The sequence below is a fragment of the Urocitellus parryii genome, chromosome 2 (assembly GCF_045843805.1).
Source record: "Urocitellus parryii isolate mUroPar1 chromosome 2, mUroPar1.hap1, whole genome shotgun sequence".
NCBI classification, from domain to species: domain Eukaryota; kingdom Metazoa; phylum Chordata; class Mammalia; order Rodentia; family Sciuridae; genus Urocitellus; species Urocitellus parryii.
The window spans coordinates 185,954,020-185,975,432 of record NC_135532.1 but is presented as its reverse complement, the minus strand read 5'-3'; the positions used below and the strand labels follow the sequence as shown (position 1 = coordinate 185,975,432).

Genomic DNA, 21,413 nt, shown 5'->3' with positions numbered 1-21,413 from the left:
ATAGAAGGTAATTCATATTCCCTATTAACTTTAAATGCCTGTTTCCAGAGACAAGGAGCAAATGCTGGCTTACTCAACATTTTCAAGTAAAGCACATTTTTATACACAACCACAAAAACGTCACTTTCAAACTTTCCACATAAGTAGCAAGCTTTTAAAAAAATCAGATGTTAATCTTCATCATCACACATTTCTTGCTCATTGTTGTTCCAAATGGTCTTTACAGCCAGTTTTTATTGGAGGCTCCTCATTAATCAAGTTAGAATTCTTCCTAAACATTTTTTCCTAATTTTTTTTTTTTTTTTTTTTTTTTTTTTTTTTTTTTGGTGCTGGGGCACTTAACCACTGAACCACAACCCCAGCCAGGCCTTTTTAAATATTTTGAGACAGGGTCTCATTAAATTGCTTAGGGTCTCACTAAATTGCTAAGGCTGACTTTGAACTTTCAGTCATCCTGCCTCAGCTCACGCTCAGCCTCTTATTCTTTCATTCTTTCTTAGCCCTCAAATCATGGAATTTCAAAAGGGAGTTAAACAGTATCAGATTAAATAGTATCAGGACTACTTTAATCTCACTACCTCCACCTGATCTCCTCAGCTCCAGGATACAGTATCATTAAGCTAAGATACAATGTATGAAAGTTTTTCACAAATGCCTAATAAAATTCAGCTGGAGTGCTTGTACTTAATACTAGTTCTTCCATTCTTCCTATCCCTCTCCAGATTCTGATTTTATAGGTTTAGGATGAAGCCTGGGAAATGACAAACTCTGCAAACCCTCCAAGCGATGCTCAAGATTACACAATAGCTGGCTGGTGATGTGGTTCAAGTGGTAGCACGCTCGCCTGGCATGCCTGCGGCCCAGGTTCGATCCTCAGCACCACATACAAAGAAATATGTTGTGTCTGCCAAAAACTAAAAAATAAATATTAAAAAAAAATTACACAATAGCTCCAACGTATAGAAGCTTTAATTATTTACAACTGGTGAGCTCAGAAGTTGATGAACACCTCAGGGTCCTTGCTCCCATCAATCAGGTGGATTTGAGACAACTATCTAACCAAGTCAGAAATTAAGAGGATTAAAAATCTGGATGAGGCAGGCGCTAATCCCAGCCATATGGGAGGATAGAGTTCAAAGCCAGCCTCAGCAACTCCGAGGTGCTAAGCAACTGAGACACTGTCTCTAAATAAAATACAAAATAGGGCTGGGGATGTGGCTCAGTGGTTGATGCCCCCGAGTTCAATCCCCATTACCAAAAAAAAAAAAAAAAAAAAAACTGGATGAAATATCAAAGTCAATACATATTAGATTCTTGGACTGTTGAGGGATTTATCATCTCAATTTAGAACTTATCTTAATGCAAAACCAGCAATTACTGATAGACCATACTCTTCACAGCTTCTACTCGGGCACGTTAGGTGCCTTTCCTTCGCTGTCTCAATTCAGCAGAAAAGTCTCTCTTAGGACTTTGCAAGAGGCACAGTGATGTTTTCCTCTGACTCCGTCCTCTCTTAGCCGTCTAAACGCTAAAGAAGGTAATTGGCTGTAGTGAAACACAGGCTTAATACCCCAACTGATGGAATATAAAATCTCAGCTTTACTGTTCTACCAACTATACAACTGCTTGTTAAAAACAACTTAAAAACTAGGTTCAATATTTTCCTCTCAGGATTATTAAGTGTGGCAGCAATTAGCCCTCAACTGTTAGCTTCTCTTCCCATCATTTCTCTCCTAATGGGAATGTGGAAAGCCCGGACTCAGCGGGGGATTAAGCCGGGGCAGCTCACGACGCACACCAAGGAACTGAGCGAAGGCCAAAGTAGTAGAGGAGGAGGAGAAAGCAAGTAAGAAAGGGATGAACGCCCCGGATGGCCTCTGCCCCTGAGGATGCGCGGCCACAGTTCAGGGACCCAGATGCTACAAGCCTGGAGAAGCCATTACCTGCCTCCGAGCAGCCGCGGCGGGGCCAGGGCGGTAATGAGCTCACTGCAGCTGCGGCCACCCCCCGACGGAGCCCACGCCTGGCCGCAGCCCCAGCCTCTCTGTGCCCAGCCTCGCCACGCCATCTTCCCAACCTCTGTCCCACCATGGCCCGACCTTACTAACCCCTACGCGTAACCACTTCCGGGGCGAAGGAAGAACCATAGAGCGCGGAAGAACATCCTAGAGCGCCCCCACGCGGCGCAGAGGAGGCGGGATTGGTCCGAAGTACCCGTACCTGACTGGTGCTGCGTGGTTCTCCCTCCGCTAAGCCGGGGTCTCAGAACCTCCTGAAGAGCGGCTTGGCGTCTGTCGTCTGCGGATGAGGAAGACGAAGACGAGGCCTGGAAGGAAAATAAAAGGGAAAACTAACATTATTGAGTATTGCCGTGTACCAGGCATTTTATCACATTTAATCTTTACAAAACACTTCTTGAAGTAGATACATTCCTCACTGCTTCAGTGGCTCAGCGAAGTGACTTGCCCCAAGTTACCAAACTGGTCCCTGATAGTGGCGCACACCTGTAATCCTGGCGGCTCAGGAGGCTGAGGCCAGCCTCAGCAATTAAGCGAGACCCTGACTCAAAATTTTTTTAAAAAGGGCTGGGGATACGGCTCAGTGGTAAAGCCCCTCTGGGTTCAGTCCCCAGTACCATAAAAGGAAAAAAAACTGGGGGGGGGGGGGTGAACCTCGGAACCAACATTGCAAACCAAGTTTTCATTTGTATTATTTGTCCTGTTTAGTACTAGAGATTGAACCCAGGACCTCATGTGTGCTAGGCAAGCACTGTAACACTTAGCTACATTCCCCAATCCACCAAACCCAAGTTATCTTAAATGGCAATTATTTCTTACCATTTAATGTTATATTGTCACAATATACGTGGAAGGATGTGCCTTTTATTTTTAACCAAAAGTCCAAGCTTGAGATGAAATGAAAATCCAGATTGCCTGCTCCTCAGTCCGGTTTATTTCCTGCCTCCCCATCACTCTGACCCTAGTTGCAGCCACACTAAGTCATTGGCAGTCTCTCAAAGGCACTATTTCCACTTCTGTGCATTCTTATATCATTCTCAGTGCCTGAACACCTTTCTCTTTGCAGGCTTTTCAACCTAACCAACTCATCCTTTAGATCAGCCTCAAATGTCATGGATTGGAGACCTTTCCCAGACCTCCACTCTGATTTCAGTGTTCTTTCTTTGTACTTGTATACTGCTTTATGCATTTTCTATAACACCTCATTCATTCTGTGAATACTTACTTAGCCCCTACATATATCAGGATACTGCTAAATCTGGGAATATAATTTAGAAGATACTACCTTTAACATCACAAAGTTCCTACAGTGTTGGAGAAGAAAGGAACAAGTAAATAAACAATTACAATACATTGTGATAAGTGCTATGATTAGAGAAACACAAGGCTCTGTGAGATTCAGAAGACGGGGATATAACTCAGTCAAGTGATGGTAACTCAGTCAAGTGATGGGGAACGGGAGGCTGCAGAAAAAGGCTTCCCAGAGAAACTGACAGAGGTCAACAAGAGAAGGACTGAAACATTTTGGGCAGAGAGAATAACATATGTGATGTCTCCTAGGGCATGACTTGTTTGAAAAACCAAAATAAATTCACTTTTGGTATGTCATAGGTATCAAGGGTTTGATTTTACCTTATTTGCCAGCTAAAAGGTTGGATGCCAGCCAAAGACTGGAGACTCCTGGGTCAAAGTCAAAAGACTTTATCATCACATCACAGCAAGCATCATAATCCTCGATTTTGCCTGTGTTCCCCTTGTTCTTTTCAAGTCCCACCCTGATAATACCGTGGCCCAGATATATGTTAACATGTTATGGATTTGCATCTCGACTGAAGAACAGTGAGCTTGAGGAATCTACTATTTTATATTAAATTTTTAATCTAAACCAGCTAACAACCTTAGAAGGTAGACATAATGTTTTCCTCCAAAGCAAAGGGAAAGTTTGTGTATAATATTGGAAGAAAAAGAGCATTACATCATGGAGCACAGGGATGTGTACTACTCATTATAAAATATTCTGGTTCCTAAACTCAGCATTCCTTTCCTATAATTCCACTCACTGAGTTAGAAGGTGTCATCTAGCCCCATGGGCATTGCTCATGGGGATTGGGACTCAAAAAAAACAGCAGAAATTTTTGAATAATCTTTCTAATGCTTTTGGTAGGAATAACAAATTACCTTTAATCTCTGATCCAGGACTTTTGTGTTTTGCTGTTGTTGTTATTGTTTTTCACCAGCACAACTAAAACTGTAACAGGCCATCATCCTGTTTCGGGGAGGACATAATATCAGACCCTTCACAGTTCTTGACAAGAGTCTATGGATTCTCAATTTCAGTGGAGAGGGGCCTTCTCTAGTTTCTGTCAAGAACTTGGGTGTGGCTATAGGACTGATGACTGAAAACAAAAGAAACTAGAAGTCACTGAAGGTGAGGAAGTCCAGAAACTAAGTGTTAGATGTTGACTGATTCACATGAATTTGGGGTCACCAGGACTTAGAATGGAATCCTAAGGTTTCACTGAAGGAGAGGCAGTGGTGAGATCGTCATTAGTGCTAACTAATAGTGCTAAATGGTGTTAGAGATAAAAGGCAGAGTCTTAATAGAGGAAAAATATGTATTCAAGGTTTTCAGTGTAAGATACTCAGGAACTTCCATGAAAAGCAGCACTCCTTAAGATTAAGAGAATGAAAACTTGGAGGGGGAAATGAGAGCCAGCCCCCCAAAAAGGGCAAATGCACTTTAGGTACCTTAACTTATAGCTTGTTAGCTATTAAAAGAGTATGTGTTTTTCCCCGCTCCCCCACCTTAACTTATGATTTGTTAGCTCTTAAAAGCCTAGGTGCCTTATTATCAAGAATACTAGTAACAATAAATGTTGGTGAGGATGTGAGGGAAAAGGTACACTCATACATTGGTGGTAGGACTGAAAATTGGTGCAACCACTCTGGAAAGCATTATGAAGATTCTTCAGAAAACTTAGAATGGAACCACCATTTGACCCAGTTTTCTCACTCCTCAGTTTATATTCAAAGGACTTAAATCAGCATATTATAGAAGAGGCGGCCACATCAATGTTTGTAGCAGCTCAATTCACAATAGCTAAGCTATGAACCAACCTAGGTGCCCTTCAATAGATGAATGGATAAAGAAAATGTGGTATATATACATAATGGAATATTACTCAGCCATAAAGAAGAATGAAATGATGGCATTTGGTAGTAAATGGATGAAGCTAGAGACTATCATGCTAAGTGAAATAAGCAAATTCCCAAAAAACAAAGGCCAAATGTTCTCTTTGATATACAAATGCTGATTCTTGATGAGTGGGGAGAGAGGAAGTTCACCAGATTGGACAGTGGGGATTGGGGGGAAGAAAGCGGGTATAGGATTGGGAAAGACAGTAGAAATGAATCAGACATAAATGTTTATATATGATTATATAACCAGTGTAACTCCATATCATGTTCAACCACAAAAATGGGAAGTTACACTTCATTTATATATGATATCTCAAAAATACATTCTACTGTTGTGTAAAACTAAAAAGAACAAATGAAATAAATTTAAAAGAACATAGGTGCCTTTTTCTACTCTCCCAGGATAAACAACCTAGAGATAAAAATGTTGAGCAGTCATTGAAATAGCAATTTCCCAGTACCCTTACCTTGTTACTCAAACAATTTGTGTTTTCTTCTACACCCCATCTGTATGTTCTCTTAACAGTTACAGCAAATCATTCTTATCACAGGGCAAAGATGTTTATACAGGACGAGGAGGCTTCAACATGAGAGATGCAACATCTGGCACACTACCCCTCCCTCCAGGCTGAAAAACCGAAGAAAAGAAAACACCTTCAGAAATGCCCCTAAATCCAATTCCGAAACTCTAGGCCATTCCTACCACCATCCTTTTACATGAATAATACCAGCTATCTCTTTGTCCAAAGAGCGTATTGACACTCTCTTGGTCAGTGCTGTGTCTCCCTTCTGCTCCAATATAAAGAGTCTTGTTTCTTAGCAGTTGTACCTTTATCTGATTCTGATGGAAACCACCAAAACTACTGAATTGATAAAAAGTGACAAGTAATCACCCTGGAAGACTCATTAGGGCACAATGAGGATGTGGTCTACCTCCAGAACCAAATGGATGTGGTCCTGGGTTGTGCTAAATATTCTTTGCTTCCTCTTCCAGATCACTCTCATATGAAGCTTTATGGGCCACATCAATGGATTCTCTTGAACTTTGGCTTTCAAATGGGTTCTGCCAATTACAGACAGGAATAGGAGTTCAGAGAATGAAGTAGAGCACTTATTCCTCCCACTCCTTTCCTCCTCAAGCCACATGCATTGGCTTATGTCTTCTGTTACTAAACTCTTCCTTGTTGCTCAATTTGAGTGAATGATGGTGCTGTTCCCTGCCAGAACCTGAACTGACACAGGAAAATGAGCAGCCTTCATTCAGTCTGCAGGAGAAGCAATGTCCTCAGGGGATATCCAGGGGTCATTCAGCTGAGAAGATGAGTGGAAGAATCTGGTGGAAGAGGGATCTAACTGTGATCCTGGCAAGGAGTACTTATGATTTTCATTGCCATTTAATGAGCACTTAGTATTATCAAGTATTGTGCTAGGTATTTTGCATTCAGTATATTATTTAATTCAGTCTTAATATCAAGTAAATGAGGTATCATTATTATTCCACTTTGCAGATGAGGAAACTGAGGCTTTTTGATATTCTGACACTTTTTCTTTGTTCATGGGCAAGATCCTGGCTCTTATTTCTATAAGTCTAGATAACTTCAATGATTAAATGACTTTGTATATATTGGCTACCCGGTTAACTCACCAGCACACATGGCACTCAAACTGTGACAGATCACTTGGAAACCAAGAGCGAAACTCATCCAAGGGGAAGAGCTTCTCTCATCATCATTACATTATTTTAGGGTCATAAACAAAGATACATAGAACCTTACGGGTATTATATGGGAAAAAGCGATCCTACCAACATTAATCATACTCCAGACTCTATGCTGAGTACTGTCACTCAAAATGATTCTTTTTTTTTTAAATTTTATTTTGTTTATTCATTTTTATGTGGTGCAGAGGATCGAACCCAGTGCCTCACATGTGTGAGGCAAGCGCTCTCCCACTGAGCCACAACCTCAGCCCATACTCAAAATAATTCTAAGGGACAGCTCCATTTGACATAGGAAGAAACTGAGCACTTTAAATGTACAGTTGTATGAGGTTTTTTGTTTGTTTGTTTTTATGTGGTGCTAAGGATTGAACTCAATGCCTCACACATGCTAGGCAAGCTGCTAGGAGTTGGGTATTGAGAGCAAAACTACAACTTCAACCAAAGTCAAAACCCACATGAGGAAAGCTTCCAAAGGAGTTGAACTTTCAATAGAATAACATAGAGGCAGGAAGGAGCAAAGACGGGAGGCTGGATGGTGGGGGTGAAGGGTGTTCAAGGTGCTATAAACTCCAGGCAGGGTCTCTAATAGGGAGAGGCTGACAGAGGATTAACAAAGCAAGGCTAGAACCAGTTGAATTAGGGCTAAGTTTTGTTACCTCTTCCCCAGATCCTGCCTGGGTCACAAACAGCTTCCAGATCAAGACAGGAATGTCCTCATATAAGAACCCAAACTTTCTACTACTTTTGGGGACCCCACTTGTCCAATGTGTCCCAATCTGGACTCCCCAGGCTTTGTGTACGTTTCCACACAAAAATAGAATGTCTGTTGGAAAGTTTCAAAATTTCAAAAAGCCTAGGATAACTTCTATGTTTGCCTACAGAAAGGTCAGTCATGAATTAATAGATCACATTTCCTTATTTCTGTTAGGAGTCCTTCCAGTGTAGCAATAATGATCCATAGCCTACTAGTGGGAAACATTGCTTCATTTGTATTCATCTCTTTTATTATTTTAAAATTATTATTATTATTATTATTATTATTATTGCTGGGGATCAAATCCAGGGCCTTGCGAATATCAGGCAAGTGCTCTACCACTGAGCCACATTCCCCCTGCTTTAAATAATACAATAGAGAAATATAAAGCATTTCTTTTTTTACAAGTCAGGTTTATTGAGATAAAATACATATACAATAGCACTTTAAATGTGCAGTTGTATGAGGTTGTAGGGCATGATGTAACGTGGGACATGTTGCATCAGAAAAGAGGAAACTTAACTTGCTGGCTGCTACCCACTTCCCAGTCCTGAGGCCACATGTGGCTAAGAGAGCACCTAGCAATTAGCCAGATGGCATTGCCGTGGGTTGTGATGAAGAATCAGACCACCTCTAGGATAGGCTCAGAACCCTTCTGCCCTCAGAAACAGCTCAGGTCTCCCATTACTGCCTGTAGGATGGGTGTAGATGTAAATTCTCCCCACCCTGCTGACCTTTACCCTGACTGGTTCCTGTACATGATATTAGCTGTGTGTGTTTTCTCATTAAACGAGATCCTGCTTTGACTGTTCTCCCAGGTGTGTCTGATTGTCCTCCTGCAAGAGAGGGCTGGGTGTGGGCAGCCAGTCGACCCCAGGTCAGGAGGGAACAGGGAGTTTTGTTTGTTTGTTTGTTTTTATGTGGTGCTGAGGATTGAACCCAGTGCCTCACACATGCTAGGCAAGCGCGCTCTGCCACTGAGCTACAGCCTCGCCCCATACTTGTATGAGTTTTGACAAACACATTTTGTCATATAACCATCACCACAATGGAGACATAGAATATTTCCATTTCCCTAGAAAGTTCCCTGTGTCTTTCTGTCTACATTCAACCCTAACCCAGACCTTGGCAACTTGGCAACTATTTAACTGTTTTCTGTTCCTCCAGTTTTACCTTCTCAAGAATATCATAGAAGTGAAATCATATAATATGAACACATATTTTCACCCGTTTGGGGTAACAAATACCTAGGACTGGGATAGCTGGATTGTATGGCACAATGCTTGCTCTTACAAGAAATTGCCAAACTGTTTTCCATCATAGTTGTATCAATTTACATTCTTTTTTTTTTTAAAGAGAGAGTGAGAGAGAGGGGGACAGAGAGAGAGAATTTTAACATTAATTTATTTTCTCTTAGTTCTCCGCGGACAGAACATCTTCGTTTGTATGTGGTGCTGAGGATCGAACTGATATACCTAGCCTAGTTATCTCATTAGATTAGAAGCCAGCTTGTCACAAGTTATGAAGGATTCATTTCTGTTTTCTGTAAAAATATCAGGATGTCTGTATGGCCTGGCCATTAGTTGATGTTGTAAAGCTGATTGGAATGCCTGCCCGTGCCCTGAACTCACCCAGGTCCGGTTTTCCCTGACCAGATAACAACCCTTTCCTAAACCTTAGTGACGCCTCATAAATTCTGGCCTTCCCTGGCCGGACAATGACCCTCTCTGAGTCTCTAAGATCTCCATAAATTCTGATGCCGGGGCCAGCAAAAATGTAAACTTGTGTTATGCTCCTCAGAGTGTTGTTATCTGTAACCCCCCCCCTTTGTGTAACTTTTTGGGCTATAAAACTGGGCCACAAAGAAGCCTCGCGGCTGTCTTGTTCCCGCCGTTTTGGGAGGGAAAGGCAGCCCGGCCGGTCGAAATAATAAGCTTGCTTTAATTTGAATTTAATTGGAGTCAGTGGTCTTTTCTTGCGTCCTGGTCTAACACGAACCCGGGCCGCACACACGCTAGGCGAGCACACTACCGCTTGAGCCACATCCCCAGCCCTCAATTTACATTCTAACCAGCAGAGTATCAGAGTTACAGTTGCTGGACATCTTTCCCAGTTCCTGAGGTTGTCAGGGTTTTGTTTTTAGCAATTCTAACAGATATGTAGTGGTATCTCACTTAAGGTTTTTGTTCATTTTTATTATTTATTTATTTATTTTGTGTGTGTGTGTGTGTGTGTGTGGTGCTGGGGATTGAACCCAGGGACTTGTGCATGCACAGCAAGCAGTCTACCAACTGAGCTATATCCCCAGCCCACTTTAGTTTTAATCTGCATTTTCCTAATGTAAATAATTCTCTTTTAACAAAGAAATCTTTTCTGAAGGCATAATATTTCAAAGCCTGGAGACCCTTGTGGTGCAAGCAGGGGGGGTCCTTGGTGAAGAATTTTCTGGAAACAGATCTACTGCTGGTTTTGCCTGGTGAATTGGGGGAGCTCTTTCCCTTCCTGGTTCATCAGGGACCTGCATTTCTTCCCAGTGGTCAGAAGAGGGCAGGAGAGGGCAGAAAATAGGCTTCTGGGGTTTTTTTTTTTCCTCCCTTTTTTTTTTTTCCAGCTCATCAGTCTCTGGTATTCATAACATTTGCATTCATTATTATATTTATAGTTTTGCCTAAAAGCCTTTCCCTCTGAAACTACTTGGCTGCTACTTTGTAAAACAAATGAACCATTTTATATCATGATTGAACTGACTTAATGTCAAACCTTAATTAACCTTGCAAAATCCTTCCCTGCCAAAGCATAACTAACCTAACCCAAGAACTAAGCTAACCAAATCGAGCTACCTTTGTAGAGTCCTTGATAAGTTCACTCTCCACTGTGACCTATAGAGCTTGTGTTGGGGGAACTACAAGCAGCTGAGCTCGATGATCCCCTATTCTTCCCATTTTCTAACTTTGCAAGGGCCAAGAGAAACTGAGGAAGATTTTTGTGGGGACAGGCCTTCAAACGCCCAGCTGACTACAGGCCCTCTTCCTTAGGACCTGGGCTGGGGCTGCTCAGGCGGGGCACTGCACAGATCTCCTGAGGCTGGGGCTGCAGAGTGCCCCCAAAGATGTATTCCAGCCTGAGTCCCTGGCTCCCATCCGGTAGTTGGAACCGAAAGGTCCTGAGGAGGGTGGCAAACATCAGGAAGAGTTCCATTCGGGCTAACTGGTCTCCTGGGCACACTCGATGCCCTGGAAACAGAGAAGAAGGTCAGAGGGTGGCAGCTGCCTATGTTTGTCCCATCATCATCACACCTACCACCCTGAACCCAGCACTGGGCCTTGTACCCGCAGAAAATGGCAGGAAGGCTTCATTGACCATGAAGTTTCCATCTTTGTCCAGGAAGTGGCTGGGGTTGAATTGCCGCGGGGTCTCCCAGAACTCAGGGTCATAGAGTACGGAGGCCAAGTTGGGCAAGATGATGGTGCCCTGTAGAAAGGAGCTGGTGTGGCTCAGGGAGCCTCAGAGGACCCAGTACCCAGTCCTGACTTGGTCAAAGTGAGCTTCAGGACGAGCAGTGTGCAGGAGGGAGTGGCAGGGGGCTCTCAGGGAGTCCTCCTTCCAGACCCACAGGAGTGCGGGGGCCTGAGCATTACACCCTCTGGGCTACTGGCAACCTGCATTTGAGAGACCCATAGAAAAAGAGATGAAGAGAAAGGAATGACAAAGACAGGCTCACAGAGAAAAAAAAATGTCTGAGAAAGGTAAAGCTTGAGTCTTTAGGGTTGGGGGGAGAGCATGACCCATCCTCACCTTCGTCCTGACCACCCTAACTCTTGCCCTCACTGTCACCCTAATCCTAATCTTCACTGTGTCTCAAAGAAGTAACTGATGGATTAGAAACAGAATCAGACTGCTCAGATGGGAGGGAACAGAAAGGAGTCAAAGATTGCAGGCAGGTCTGCTCCTTCCCATGCGGACGCTGAGATGACATAAGGAGGCCAGCATGGAACAGGGTGGGGTTGGTTATGGTCCCAGAACCCACAGTCAGTTCCAGAATTCTCCATAAGGCTTCCTACCCCATGGCTCAACACCATAGAATTAAATCAGCCACTCTGTGAGGTCTAGGAGACTGACTCCAAGATTCTAGAAATTTAAAACAAAAACCAAGTAATAAAACCTCAGCAAAAATTGAAGCCTGCATCCAAAGCAGAAGCCAATGAAGAAAGCAGAAATTGAGCTGATGTAAAACTTCCTGAAGGCACTTCTCTTTTTTGTTTCCTTATTTTTATTTTATTTGTTCTTTTTAGATATACATGACAGCGTAGTGTATTTTGACATATTATACTTCTGAAGGCACTTTTCTTTGTTGTTGTTGAAGTTTGTACACTAAGGGAGGGACCAGGCCCTATCCTTCTGGACCAATAGGACACTAGACCTGGTCACGCTGTGGCTTTAAGCATACAGTTGGGGAGGCATATTTTCTCACTGCTGCCTTTATGAGCTCTACACATTTTCCCATTATAGTCCTGGGAATTTCTCCCTGTTTTCTTTACTGGGGATTAAGTAACCCTTGGCATTGCAAAAATGTGTGTGTGTGTGTGTGTGTGTGTGTGTGTGTGTGTGTGTGATGCTGGGAATTGAACCCAGAGTCTTGTACATCATAAGCACACAGTCTACTACAGAGCTACACCCCCCAGCCTCCTCTACAATTCTTCATCTAAATGCCTTTAGATGAAGGGGCTCTTGGGAAGATGCTCTATTCCTTCTAGAACTATTTATATCCTGTTCTGGGTAATATTCTGGCTTCCTTGCAAGGCAACTGACTGATCTGAGCTCATGGAACAGGTTCAGAGTATCACCTATTCACACACAAAATGTAACCCCCCTACCCCAGTTTATAGAACTATCTTCCTGCTGGATGCTTCCTGGGGACACCATGACAGTTTCTCCCTAGTAAGTGGCAGTTTGAAGCTCACAATCAAATAGAATGCCTGAGCAGAGATGGGCATGAAGTGCACCATTGTGTTAGGGACCACTGCTATTGTCACCACCACTCAACGGATGAGAACAGTGTAGAAGTATCTGTAACATTTAATGATCTATTGTCAAGCTTTGATTCCACTTTCAGCAGACATCCCTGCCTCAAGTTGTAAAAGCTCGATATTGATTCCAGGTTTTTAATGGCCCCCTGGAGTCTTTATTACAGAGCAATTCCTAGAATCAAATTGGCAAGAGCCGGCTCTTAATAAGGAAACTTCTAATCCCAAATGGCATAGAACATCTAAGCCCTGGTTCTCTCTTTTTTAACTTGACCTAATTTGGTCTAGTTTTTAGAAAACCTGGGCCCAGGCCCTCCTGCCATGCCAGCAGCAGGATGCCTCTGTCCTGTCCTCAAACTTGATAAATCCATGAACTTGGTGGCCAATGAATGCTAAGAACAGCTCAGTATCAGCCAACCAGGCTGATCAATAGATGGATGATGTAAAACATCTGTTTAACATGTCAGTTCGTTTATTCACCAAGAGGCACACTTTTGGAGCAACACAAATAGCAGGGTGCGTGTTGGAAAGAACATAATCTTTGAATTCATAAGACAATTATTGAGTTAAGTCATATACTAGCTATGTGTTTAGAGGTTAATATTTGGGCTTTCTAAGCTAAAATTTCCCTGCCGGTAAAAAAAGCTTTTTAAAAGTGGAAAGATCAAATGTAGCCCCTGCATTCTAACTATCTGATTTTTAAAAATCTATGCATACATGTATTTTTTATTATATTTATTTTATTATTTATTTTTTGGTACTGGGGATTTAATTCCAGGGTGCTTCACCACTGAGCTACATCACCAACCCTTTTCATTTTTTATTTTTAGACAGGGTCTTGCTACGTTGCCCAAGGTCTCATTAAATCACTGAGATAGGCCTCAAACTTGCAATCCTTCTGTCTCAGCCTCCTGAGATGCTGGATTACAGGCATGTGCCACTGCACCAGTTGTGCATACATTTAAACTGTAACTAATAGTTTATTAGAGTGAGCTCCAAATATATGAGAAACAGTATTCTCTTATAGCTTCAACTCTGGACTTCATTGTGTTAATGGAACATGAAGTGATACAATATAAATTATTTCTGAAGGGAAAATGCCTGCTTGGTTACGGACAATTAAGACATATATCTCAAGCAATAGGAAGCCCCATCCTGTCTGATTCTGTAATTAGTCCTATCTACATATTTGAACAAAAGCTTGTTGTAAAATTGTTAGTCTTTAATGAGTAAAAGTTGGTTTTTTGTTTGTTTGTTTGTTTTATACCAGGAATTGAACCCAGGGGTGCTTAACCACTGACCTACATCCTCAGCCCTTTTTATTTTTTTATTTTGAGAAAGGGTCTTCCTAAGTTGATTAGGGCCTTGCTAAATGGCCAAGGCTGGCTTTGAATTTGAGATCCTCCTGTCTCAGCCTCCTGAGCTGCTGGAATTACAGGTGTGTACCACCACACCTGGGGTGAGTAAAAATTTTATATGAAATTTTACTCATTCACTACTAAAACACCTTCATTTTAACTTGCAAAGTAATTTAACTTTAAAAGAATTTTCTATGTGCTTCTGTGTCCCTTCTAAGAGAATTGATCAGTTTTGGACAATAAAAAATATTTTGAGTAATAAAGGGGTTGAGACAAGAAGCAGTTGCCATTTTGAAGACTATCTCCACATTAAAAAAAAATTCCTACTTAAGGTACTATCCAATATATTTTCCACTGGCCGTTGACAGGCTATTATGAATGATGATCATCAAAACTTCTTGGAGTGTCATAAGATAAAGCTTTCCTGATAGGCACACTTCCTTTCATTACACAATGAGAGGCATAACTGTGATTTCCTTTTTTTTTTTTTTTTTTTTGCCTTGACTCTAAGGAAACTCAGACACAAGTTTTCTGTATAGTGCAATAGCTGTACTGACCTAAATATTTATATATAACTCTTTTCCTCTATCTCTCCTTATTTGGCACTTATTCTTTTAGCCATGAAATAAGAAACAAGAATGACATTTCTGCTAGAAATCAATTCTAAGGAAATAATACAAAATGCAGACCAAGCTTAAAACATACAATAAATTGTAAATAGCCTAAATGTTCACCAATGAGAGCTCAAAATAAATCACAAAATCACCCATTTGGCTGGGTGCCATTACACATGCCTATAATTCCAGTGACTCAGGAAGCTGGGGCAGGAGGATCACACATTTAAGTTGCCTCAGCAACTTAGTGAGACCTGTGTCTCCAAATAAAAACCAAAAGGACTGGGTATGTAGCTCAGTGGTAAAATGCCCCTGTAATCAATCCCCAGTACCAAACCAAACAAAAACAAAGAACACTTATTTGGTGGAACACTGTGCAGACATTAAATGGTGTAGAACAGTGGTTTCCAAAGTGTGTTCTCTGGACCCACAGCAACAGCGCCACCTGGGAACCTGTTGCAAAGGCAAATGCTCAGGACCCATCCAGACATTGGGGGTAGAGCCAGCAATGTGTCTTAACAGATCCTCCAGGTGATTCTGATGTATCTGGGGGTTTGAGAACCACTGTTTTAGAAGAATCTGAAAAACGTGTTAAGTGAAATGAAAAATTCAGAGTGATATATTCAGCACAATCACAGCTATGTGAAATACATGTATGTAACAAAGATTGCAAAGAGGAACATGCAAGGGTTATCCCTGAACAATAGGAAACTTTTAAAATATCCATCGTGTGTGCATTCTTTTATAACCCCCTATCCCAATGCCATAGATAGATAATAGATGACTGACTGATGGATAACTCGTAGAGAACTGGCAGGTTGGTAGAAGCTATAGCAGATGGCTATGCTGGGCAGGAAGAGTGCTGTCTGCAGGCACTGGGGTGGGCATGGGGCCATGCAGGGCCACCTACCTTGGATATGTAGTAACCATGCACCCGGGTGGATGTCACGCACTGGCGCACAGCGCCCACTGCCACAACACTGCTGAGGCGCTGCACCTCATGGAGGACGGCACGGGTGTAGGGTAGTCGCTCTCGGTCTTCATAGCAGACAACTGGGGCAGTGCCCAGCACTGTGTCCAGCTCCTGCTGCACCTTCTCTGTGGGTGGCTCAGCATGACCAGGATGGCCTGGCCTCTTTATCCTACCCCAATGCAGTCTTCCCCACCCAGAGCCACTGAGGCTCACGGTCCCTGGATCAAACTGCCCCACCCTGCTGCCTCTGGTCCCACAGAGACAGAGCCTACTTCTTGTAAACAGGAATTTGCAGGGTTTGCACCCACAGGGGCACTTATGGGAAAGGAAAAGACCCAGAATTGAGCCCCTACTATGTGCCAGGTACTCTATACACAAAGAGCCTTGTGTCACAGGAACTGTTGTCTCTACACATGAGAAAACTAAGGCTCCAACAGAGCGGGTCCTTTTGCCCAAAGTGACAAAACTGGAGCCAGGAGTTGAACTTAGGTCATAGCCAATTTGTCCCTGAGAGAACTGCAGCCACTTTTGGTCCTCTACAACTATGATCTTCAGGTGGACATAGGGCCTGGCACTTGGCGGATGCTGGATCATTACTGACTGAGTGAAATCATGCCGCCCCATTTACTCTGGTTCTGAGAGCTGGAATGACTTGCCCAAAGCCATAGGGCAGGCTGGGCATTGAAGACCCTCCCGTCAGACTCAAAGCTATCAGTGCTCCCTTTACTACAGGGGTGACAGCAGAACCTACTCCTGGGGCCACAGGGCAAAGTGATGGGGGCAATACCCACAGCCCAAAAACCCCATGTGGGATTGGCAGGCACAGGGCAGTCAAGCAGGTATAACCAAGAGCTCCTCACCCTGGACAGCTCTGTGCTGGACCATGTAGATGAGTGCCCAGTGCAGGGTGGTGGCCGTAGTGTCAATGCCTCCCAGAAACAGGTCAATCACCACCTGGATCAGGTTCTCCTCGTTGAATGTGGAGACAGGGTCGTCCATAGCCTGGTGGGCAGTGGGAAGCAGCTCTGGGTCTGGAGTCTCCCCCAACAGTCTCCTGGTGTCTCCCCACTGCCTTTTTTTTTTTTTATTGGTACTATGGGTTGAACCAAAAGGCCTCTACCACTGAGACATATTCCTAGCCCTTTTTATTTTATTTTGAGACAGGGCCTTGCTAAGTTTCTGAGGCTGGCCTTGAACTTGCAATCCACTTACCTCAAACTCCTGAGTAGCTGCTATTACAGGCCTGCACTGCCCTGCCCTCCTTAAGGCCTGACTTGTCTCAAGACTTCTGCAACCAAAACTCATTGGGGGTCAGATCCATCAGGAGGATCTGAGAGCCAAGACTGCATTGATTTTTGATGGGGGACTGCCCTGGGGTTATAGCCCTGATATCATCCAGGTCCTGTTTTGCAGCCCACCCCTGTCTGCAGAAGCCAGTTCTTGGCATGGGAAAATATAAGGAGAAAATGCCTTCTTAATGTAAGCTTCCAGGGTGCTTGGGTCAATGATGAGGAACTGAGACCATGGCATAGCAGCCCAGAAACACAGCCCCTTGCTTTCTCTGCAGCTCTTCCAGGCTCACCTTGGTGATCTGGGTCAGGTAGCAGCTGATAAAGTTCTTGGGAGCCTCAGGTGTCCTGAGCTTGTACCTGATGATCTCATGGCGGATGAAGCCCTGCAGAGCTTCTTGGTACCTAAATATCTCCTGATGAGGTCCTGGGAGGTGGCGAAGGGCCCAGGGAAACATGTCGTAGAGCTGTGGGGAAAGAATCCCACCCAGGGCCCACTTAGGCCCAAGCTCCCGACTCAGAGCAGCTGAGAGCTGAACTAGGGGCTCCAAAGTAGACTCCAAAGTCTCTGGTGACATGGGCGACCCAGGGCTGCCTTTTCTCTGGAGACCCCAGAATAATCTAGACAGAAATAAGAGCAGTGGTAGCGTGATTGTGTTCAAAGCTTAGCTAGGACACTGCAGGTCTAAAAAGCTGCGTTTCTGAGGCTGTAACCTGCCTTTTAACCCTGCCCGACATCCTTGCTAAGAGTCTACACAAAGGTTTGGTGCCATGAGCTTCAGCTTGCTGAGAAGAAACTTCCTAAGGAACCCAGCATCAGGCCCCACAGCCTCCCCTCCTGCCTGCTTGGTACCCTCCCTATGAGGCCCTGGCCAAGGCCCCTGCCTGCCTTGGGCCCCAGCCATCCCAGAGCCTGCATGTCTGCCTCCCAAATGTCAATTACCCGTCGCCACGTGGTGCTGACAAAGGCCAGGCCAAAGTTGATGGCTTGAATGAGTTCCTGGAAGATGGGCTCCTCCGAAAGGAAGCGGTGGCCAAATACCAGGGCCCCGATGACTCTGGCTGTGGACCTGACAATGGGGACCTGAGGGTTGAAGGGTCTACCTAAGAGTAGAGAGGCAGAGCTCAGGGCAAAGAGGCACAAAAAGAGCTGCCCTGAGCACTCTTCCAGCCTTGAATAGAGTCGTTCATTTACCTCTTCAGTCACCCATTCTCATTCCTCAGTCACTCCCCATCCCAGGGCTTGCTGAGCACTTTCTATGAGCCAGGCTCTGTGAAATGCACTGGGTTTGCAGAGAGAAGTATGAGAGACAGTGTTTAAATGACAACAGAATGCAGGACAGGCATGTCACAGCTGGGAACAAGGGAGGGTGGGAGAGGACTAGCTTTGCCTGAGATTCAGGGAAGACTTCTTTTTTTTTTTTTTTTTTTTTTTAAAGAGAGAGTGAGAGAGGGGAGAGAGAGAGAGAGAGAGAGAGAGAGAATTTTTTAATATTTATTTTTTAGTTCTCAGCGGACAACATCTTTGTTGGTATGTGGTGCTGAGGATCGAACCCGGGCCGCACGCATGCCAGGCGAGCGCGCTACCACTTGAGCCACATCCCCAGCCCCCAGGGAAGACTTCTTAAGGCAGGAGACTTTGGCCAGGTCTGAAAGTGGAGCAGTGGCTTATTACAGTGAGGGAAGGGGTGCGGGCCAGGACACAGCTTGAGGGGTGTGCAAATGTTGGAGGTGCGAGAGGTCTTGGGTGTTGATAGAGGACATGTCCCTTGCTATAGAGAAGGAGGGCTTCTGGCTTCCCACTGGGCCTCTGTCCATCCACCTTGGAGAAACTCCCTTCTATTGATGCAGTTCAAAATCATTGTTAATGTTCCTGGGCTTCATGGGTGCGCACTCGCATGTGGCAAGGCTCAGCCTCCTCTGCAGGGATGTGTACCTGTGTGGAGGCATACAGAGCTTAGGATAAGCCAGCTCCTCCCCAGTCCTTACCCCTCTCTCTGTGGAAGGCCTCAGCCAGCTCTGCTGCCTCTTCCTGAAGCTGTGCCTCCAGCGCCGGCTTGCCTAGGCCCAACCCACGAAGCGTCGTCAGGCAGAAGCGTCTCTGTTGCCGCCATGTGTGCCCATTGCTGCAGATGACTCCTAGCCAAGGTGGGGAAGGGGTGGGATGGACAGTCACCAGCCCCTCCCAGCCTGCTCCCTGGTCAACATCACCTGGCTCTCACCAGACACAGAGTCAGATCCAAAACAAACTTCCTAATCAGCTCTGTGGTGGTACTCTGACCAGATCGTGGGCCCCACTATGGCTTCCCCTAGTCCCCCAGACTGATTTTGCCTTTAAGAGTCCTCACAAGACGCAGAAGAGGAGGTAAAGAAAAGGAAAGGGCAGGGTCATTTGTTGAACCAGGTGCTGGAATGGGCCTTCTCAGATATTTGGGCTTGCTTAGTCTCGCCCCCCCCCCATCCTCGGAAGGAGAGGGCACTCATGATCTCCATCTAACAGATAAGAACCCAGTCCAGCAAGGAGCTGAATGGGATTTGAATGCAGGTCTTGTTGATCCTCAGTGCTGCTCCTTCCACACCCTGCCCTCTACTCACATGGAGGTTTGGAGAAGACCTAAGTCCTCCTAGTAGGTCGCTCTCCGTTCACAGTTCTGGGTCAATCCTAACTTTGAGTGACCATCCAGTCACCTTCCCTTCCCAGTAAGAGGGACAATCTTACCTCTTTCTCCAAACAGGTCCTGGAAGAGCGGGGTGAGGGGCCTGCCTGAGAACTGCTCTGAATTGGAGATCAAAGCTTCCTTCACCGCCTGGAAGCCATTCAGCACCACAACGGGTGTGGGGCCCACCCACACTGTGAACACATTGCCATGAGTCTGAGCCAGCTGCAGAGAGATAGGGCAACCTAGGACTGTAGACAAAGCCTATGAACCCCATTTCCTGAGACCTACCTCTTCACATGAATTTCCCACCTTCTTACTCCCAACACTCATGTCAGGTGAACCTTCCCAGAGCACCCCACCCCCTTCCTCAGGCAAACCCAGGTCACAGACTCCCAGGACACAGAGTAGTCAGTGACCAGCACTTATGTCCCATCAGTCCTAGAGGTGGGCATCTTCTACCACTTTATAGATCATACAAATAACAGCTACCATTTCTTGAGGGCTTGGTGCCCTGGATGGACTTCACATGTATTATTTGAATCCACCTTCAGTGTAAGCATGTGAGGTAGGTAAGAAACCAAAGGCCAAAAGACAGACCAAAAGACCAGGAATGTGGACCAGGTCTTCCAATTACTGGTGAGGTGCTCTTTCTACTGCAGGAGGAGCCTGGGAATCCCAATTACCTGGCATCCTCAACCAGATGCTGAAAACATCCTTATGCAGCACAGATTGAGAGGAGAGCTGAGTACTGCCATGGGGAAGGGTAGTGTCTCCCTCCGACCATAGCTCTCAACAGAAATTCAGCCCCAGCCCAGATTCCATACCCTACTCAGTACAACCGGAGCCCTCTGACCACCGAAACTATCTACCCTGGAAGGTGTCTTTCTGCAGAGATCATCTGAGTACTGGAGTGTGCCCATGGAGTTCCATTTCTCCTTGTTCCTATCTCAAGTGGCTTTTCAGAAAATGCCTTCAATCCACAATAGTGCTCTCCCCTGGAGTAAGATTCGGTCCTAGTTCCCCTCACCCTTTATGTCACATTTGCAGTAGACTTCTACTGCCCTCGGAATCCTCTTCAGTACACTCTGCACAAAGTCTTTACATTCCATTTTTGCTTAAGTTCTCAGAGCTGATGAGTAACAGGACTAGGATTCACCCCCATTTGTGTCTGATTCCAACTTCTTCCTTCTACCTCTAGTCCCTGGGCTGAGGACAGGAGGGGTTCCTCTGCCTACCCCTTTCTCCTGCTTGGGGACCAGTTCCCTACCTGGATCAGTGTCTCTGGGTGCAGTCGAAAGCTTAGTTGCCACAGGTTTCCAAGCAGGGGTATGGGGAAAGGGCCAGGAGGAAGGTGACTCCTTTCCCAACAGAAGGTACCAAGTTTCAGGAACAGGAAAGAGCCAACCAGAAAAGCCAGCCCACTGAGCAGGGAGAACATCTCTGTGGGCCTGTGTCTCCTCTCCTCCCCTTTGCCTCCCAAGGCTTCCAGCAACCTATCTGGCCACCCTCCTCTCCCCACTACCTGCCCTGACTTTTATGCTGGTGCTTTCAGGCAGTGTGATGGAGGAAGGCAACCCCTAGGGGTCTTTTCCCAGTGGAGTAAATCCATTTGGTCACACTTGACACACCTGAGCCATGCTGCTCAACAGGGCCGTAGGGCTCCAGCCTGGGACAAGTTGGGACACCCTTACTCATACATCAGCATTGGCTTCACCTCTGGCCCATGGAGCTTCACCTTGGGGAAGCTCCTCTCAGCTTCTGCCCAAGAAGTTTTAGCTGACCACATGGCTCAGCTGAATAGGGGA

General features: G+C 44.9%; 2 protein-coding genes across 2 annotated transcripts in view; both read right to left on the bottom strand.

Moving 5' to 3' along the window:
- Parl (presenilin associated rhomboid like) overlaps nt 1-2,110 on the bottom strand; it is a 47,750-nt gene extending 45,640 nt beyond the window's left edge. The window contains exon 1 of the mRNA XM_026389387.2: nt 1,944-2,110. Coding sequence (XP_026245172.1) covers nt 1,944-2,068 — 125 coding nt within the window. The 5' untranslated portion in view covers nt 2,069-2,110. The remainder of the gene's footprint in view (nt 1-1,943) is intronic.
- A 139-nt stretch (nt 2,111-2,249) lies between these two features.
- LOC113183101 (cytochrome P450 2J5-like) lies at nt 2,250-17,406 on the bottom strand. The gene is made up of 6 exons (XM_026389311.1): nt 17,242-17,406; nt 16,520-16,661; nt 15,597-15,784; nt 11,020-11,161; nt 10,729-10,923; nt 2,250-2,326 (listed from the first exon to the last, which is right to left on the bottom strand). The coding sequence occupies exons 1-6, from the start codon at nt 17,404-17,406 to the stop codon at nt 2,250-2,252; spliced, it is 909 nt and encodes a 302-aa protein (XP_026245096.1).
- Between the last annotated feature and the right edge of the window lie 4,007 nt (nt 17,407-21,413).

Coding starts and splice junctions, on each gene's coding strand:
- LOC113183101 (XM_026389311.1), bottom strand. CDS start 17,406: ATGTTTCCCTGGGCCCTTCGCCACCTCCCAGGACCTCATCAGGAGATA. Junction 16,662..17,241: donor ACCTGACCCAGATCACCAAG/GTGAGCCTGGAA, acceptor ACTGCCCACCAG/GCTATGGACGACCCTGTCTC. Junction 10,924..11,019: donor CTTCCTGCCATTTTCTGCGG/GTACAAGGCCCA, acceptor CTCTGTTTCCAG/GGCATCGAGTGTGCCCAGGA.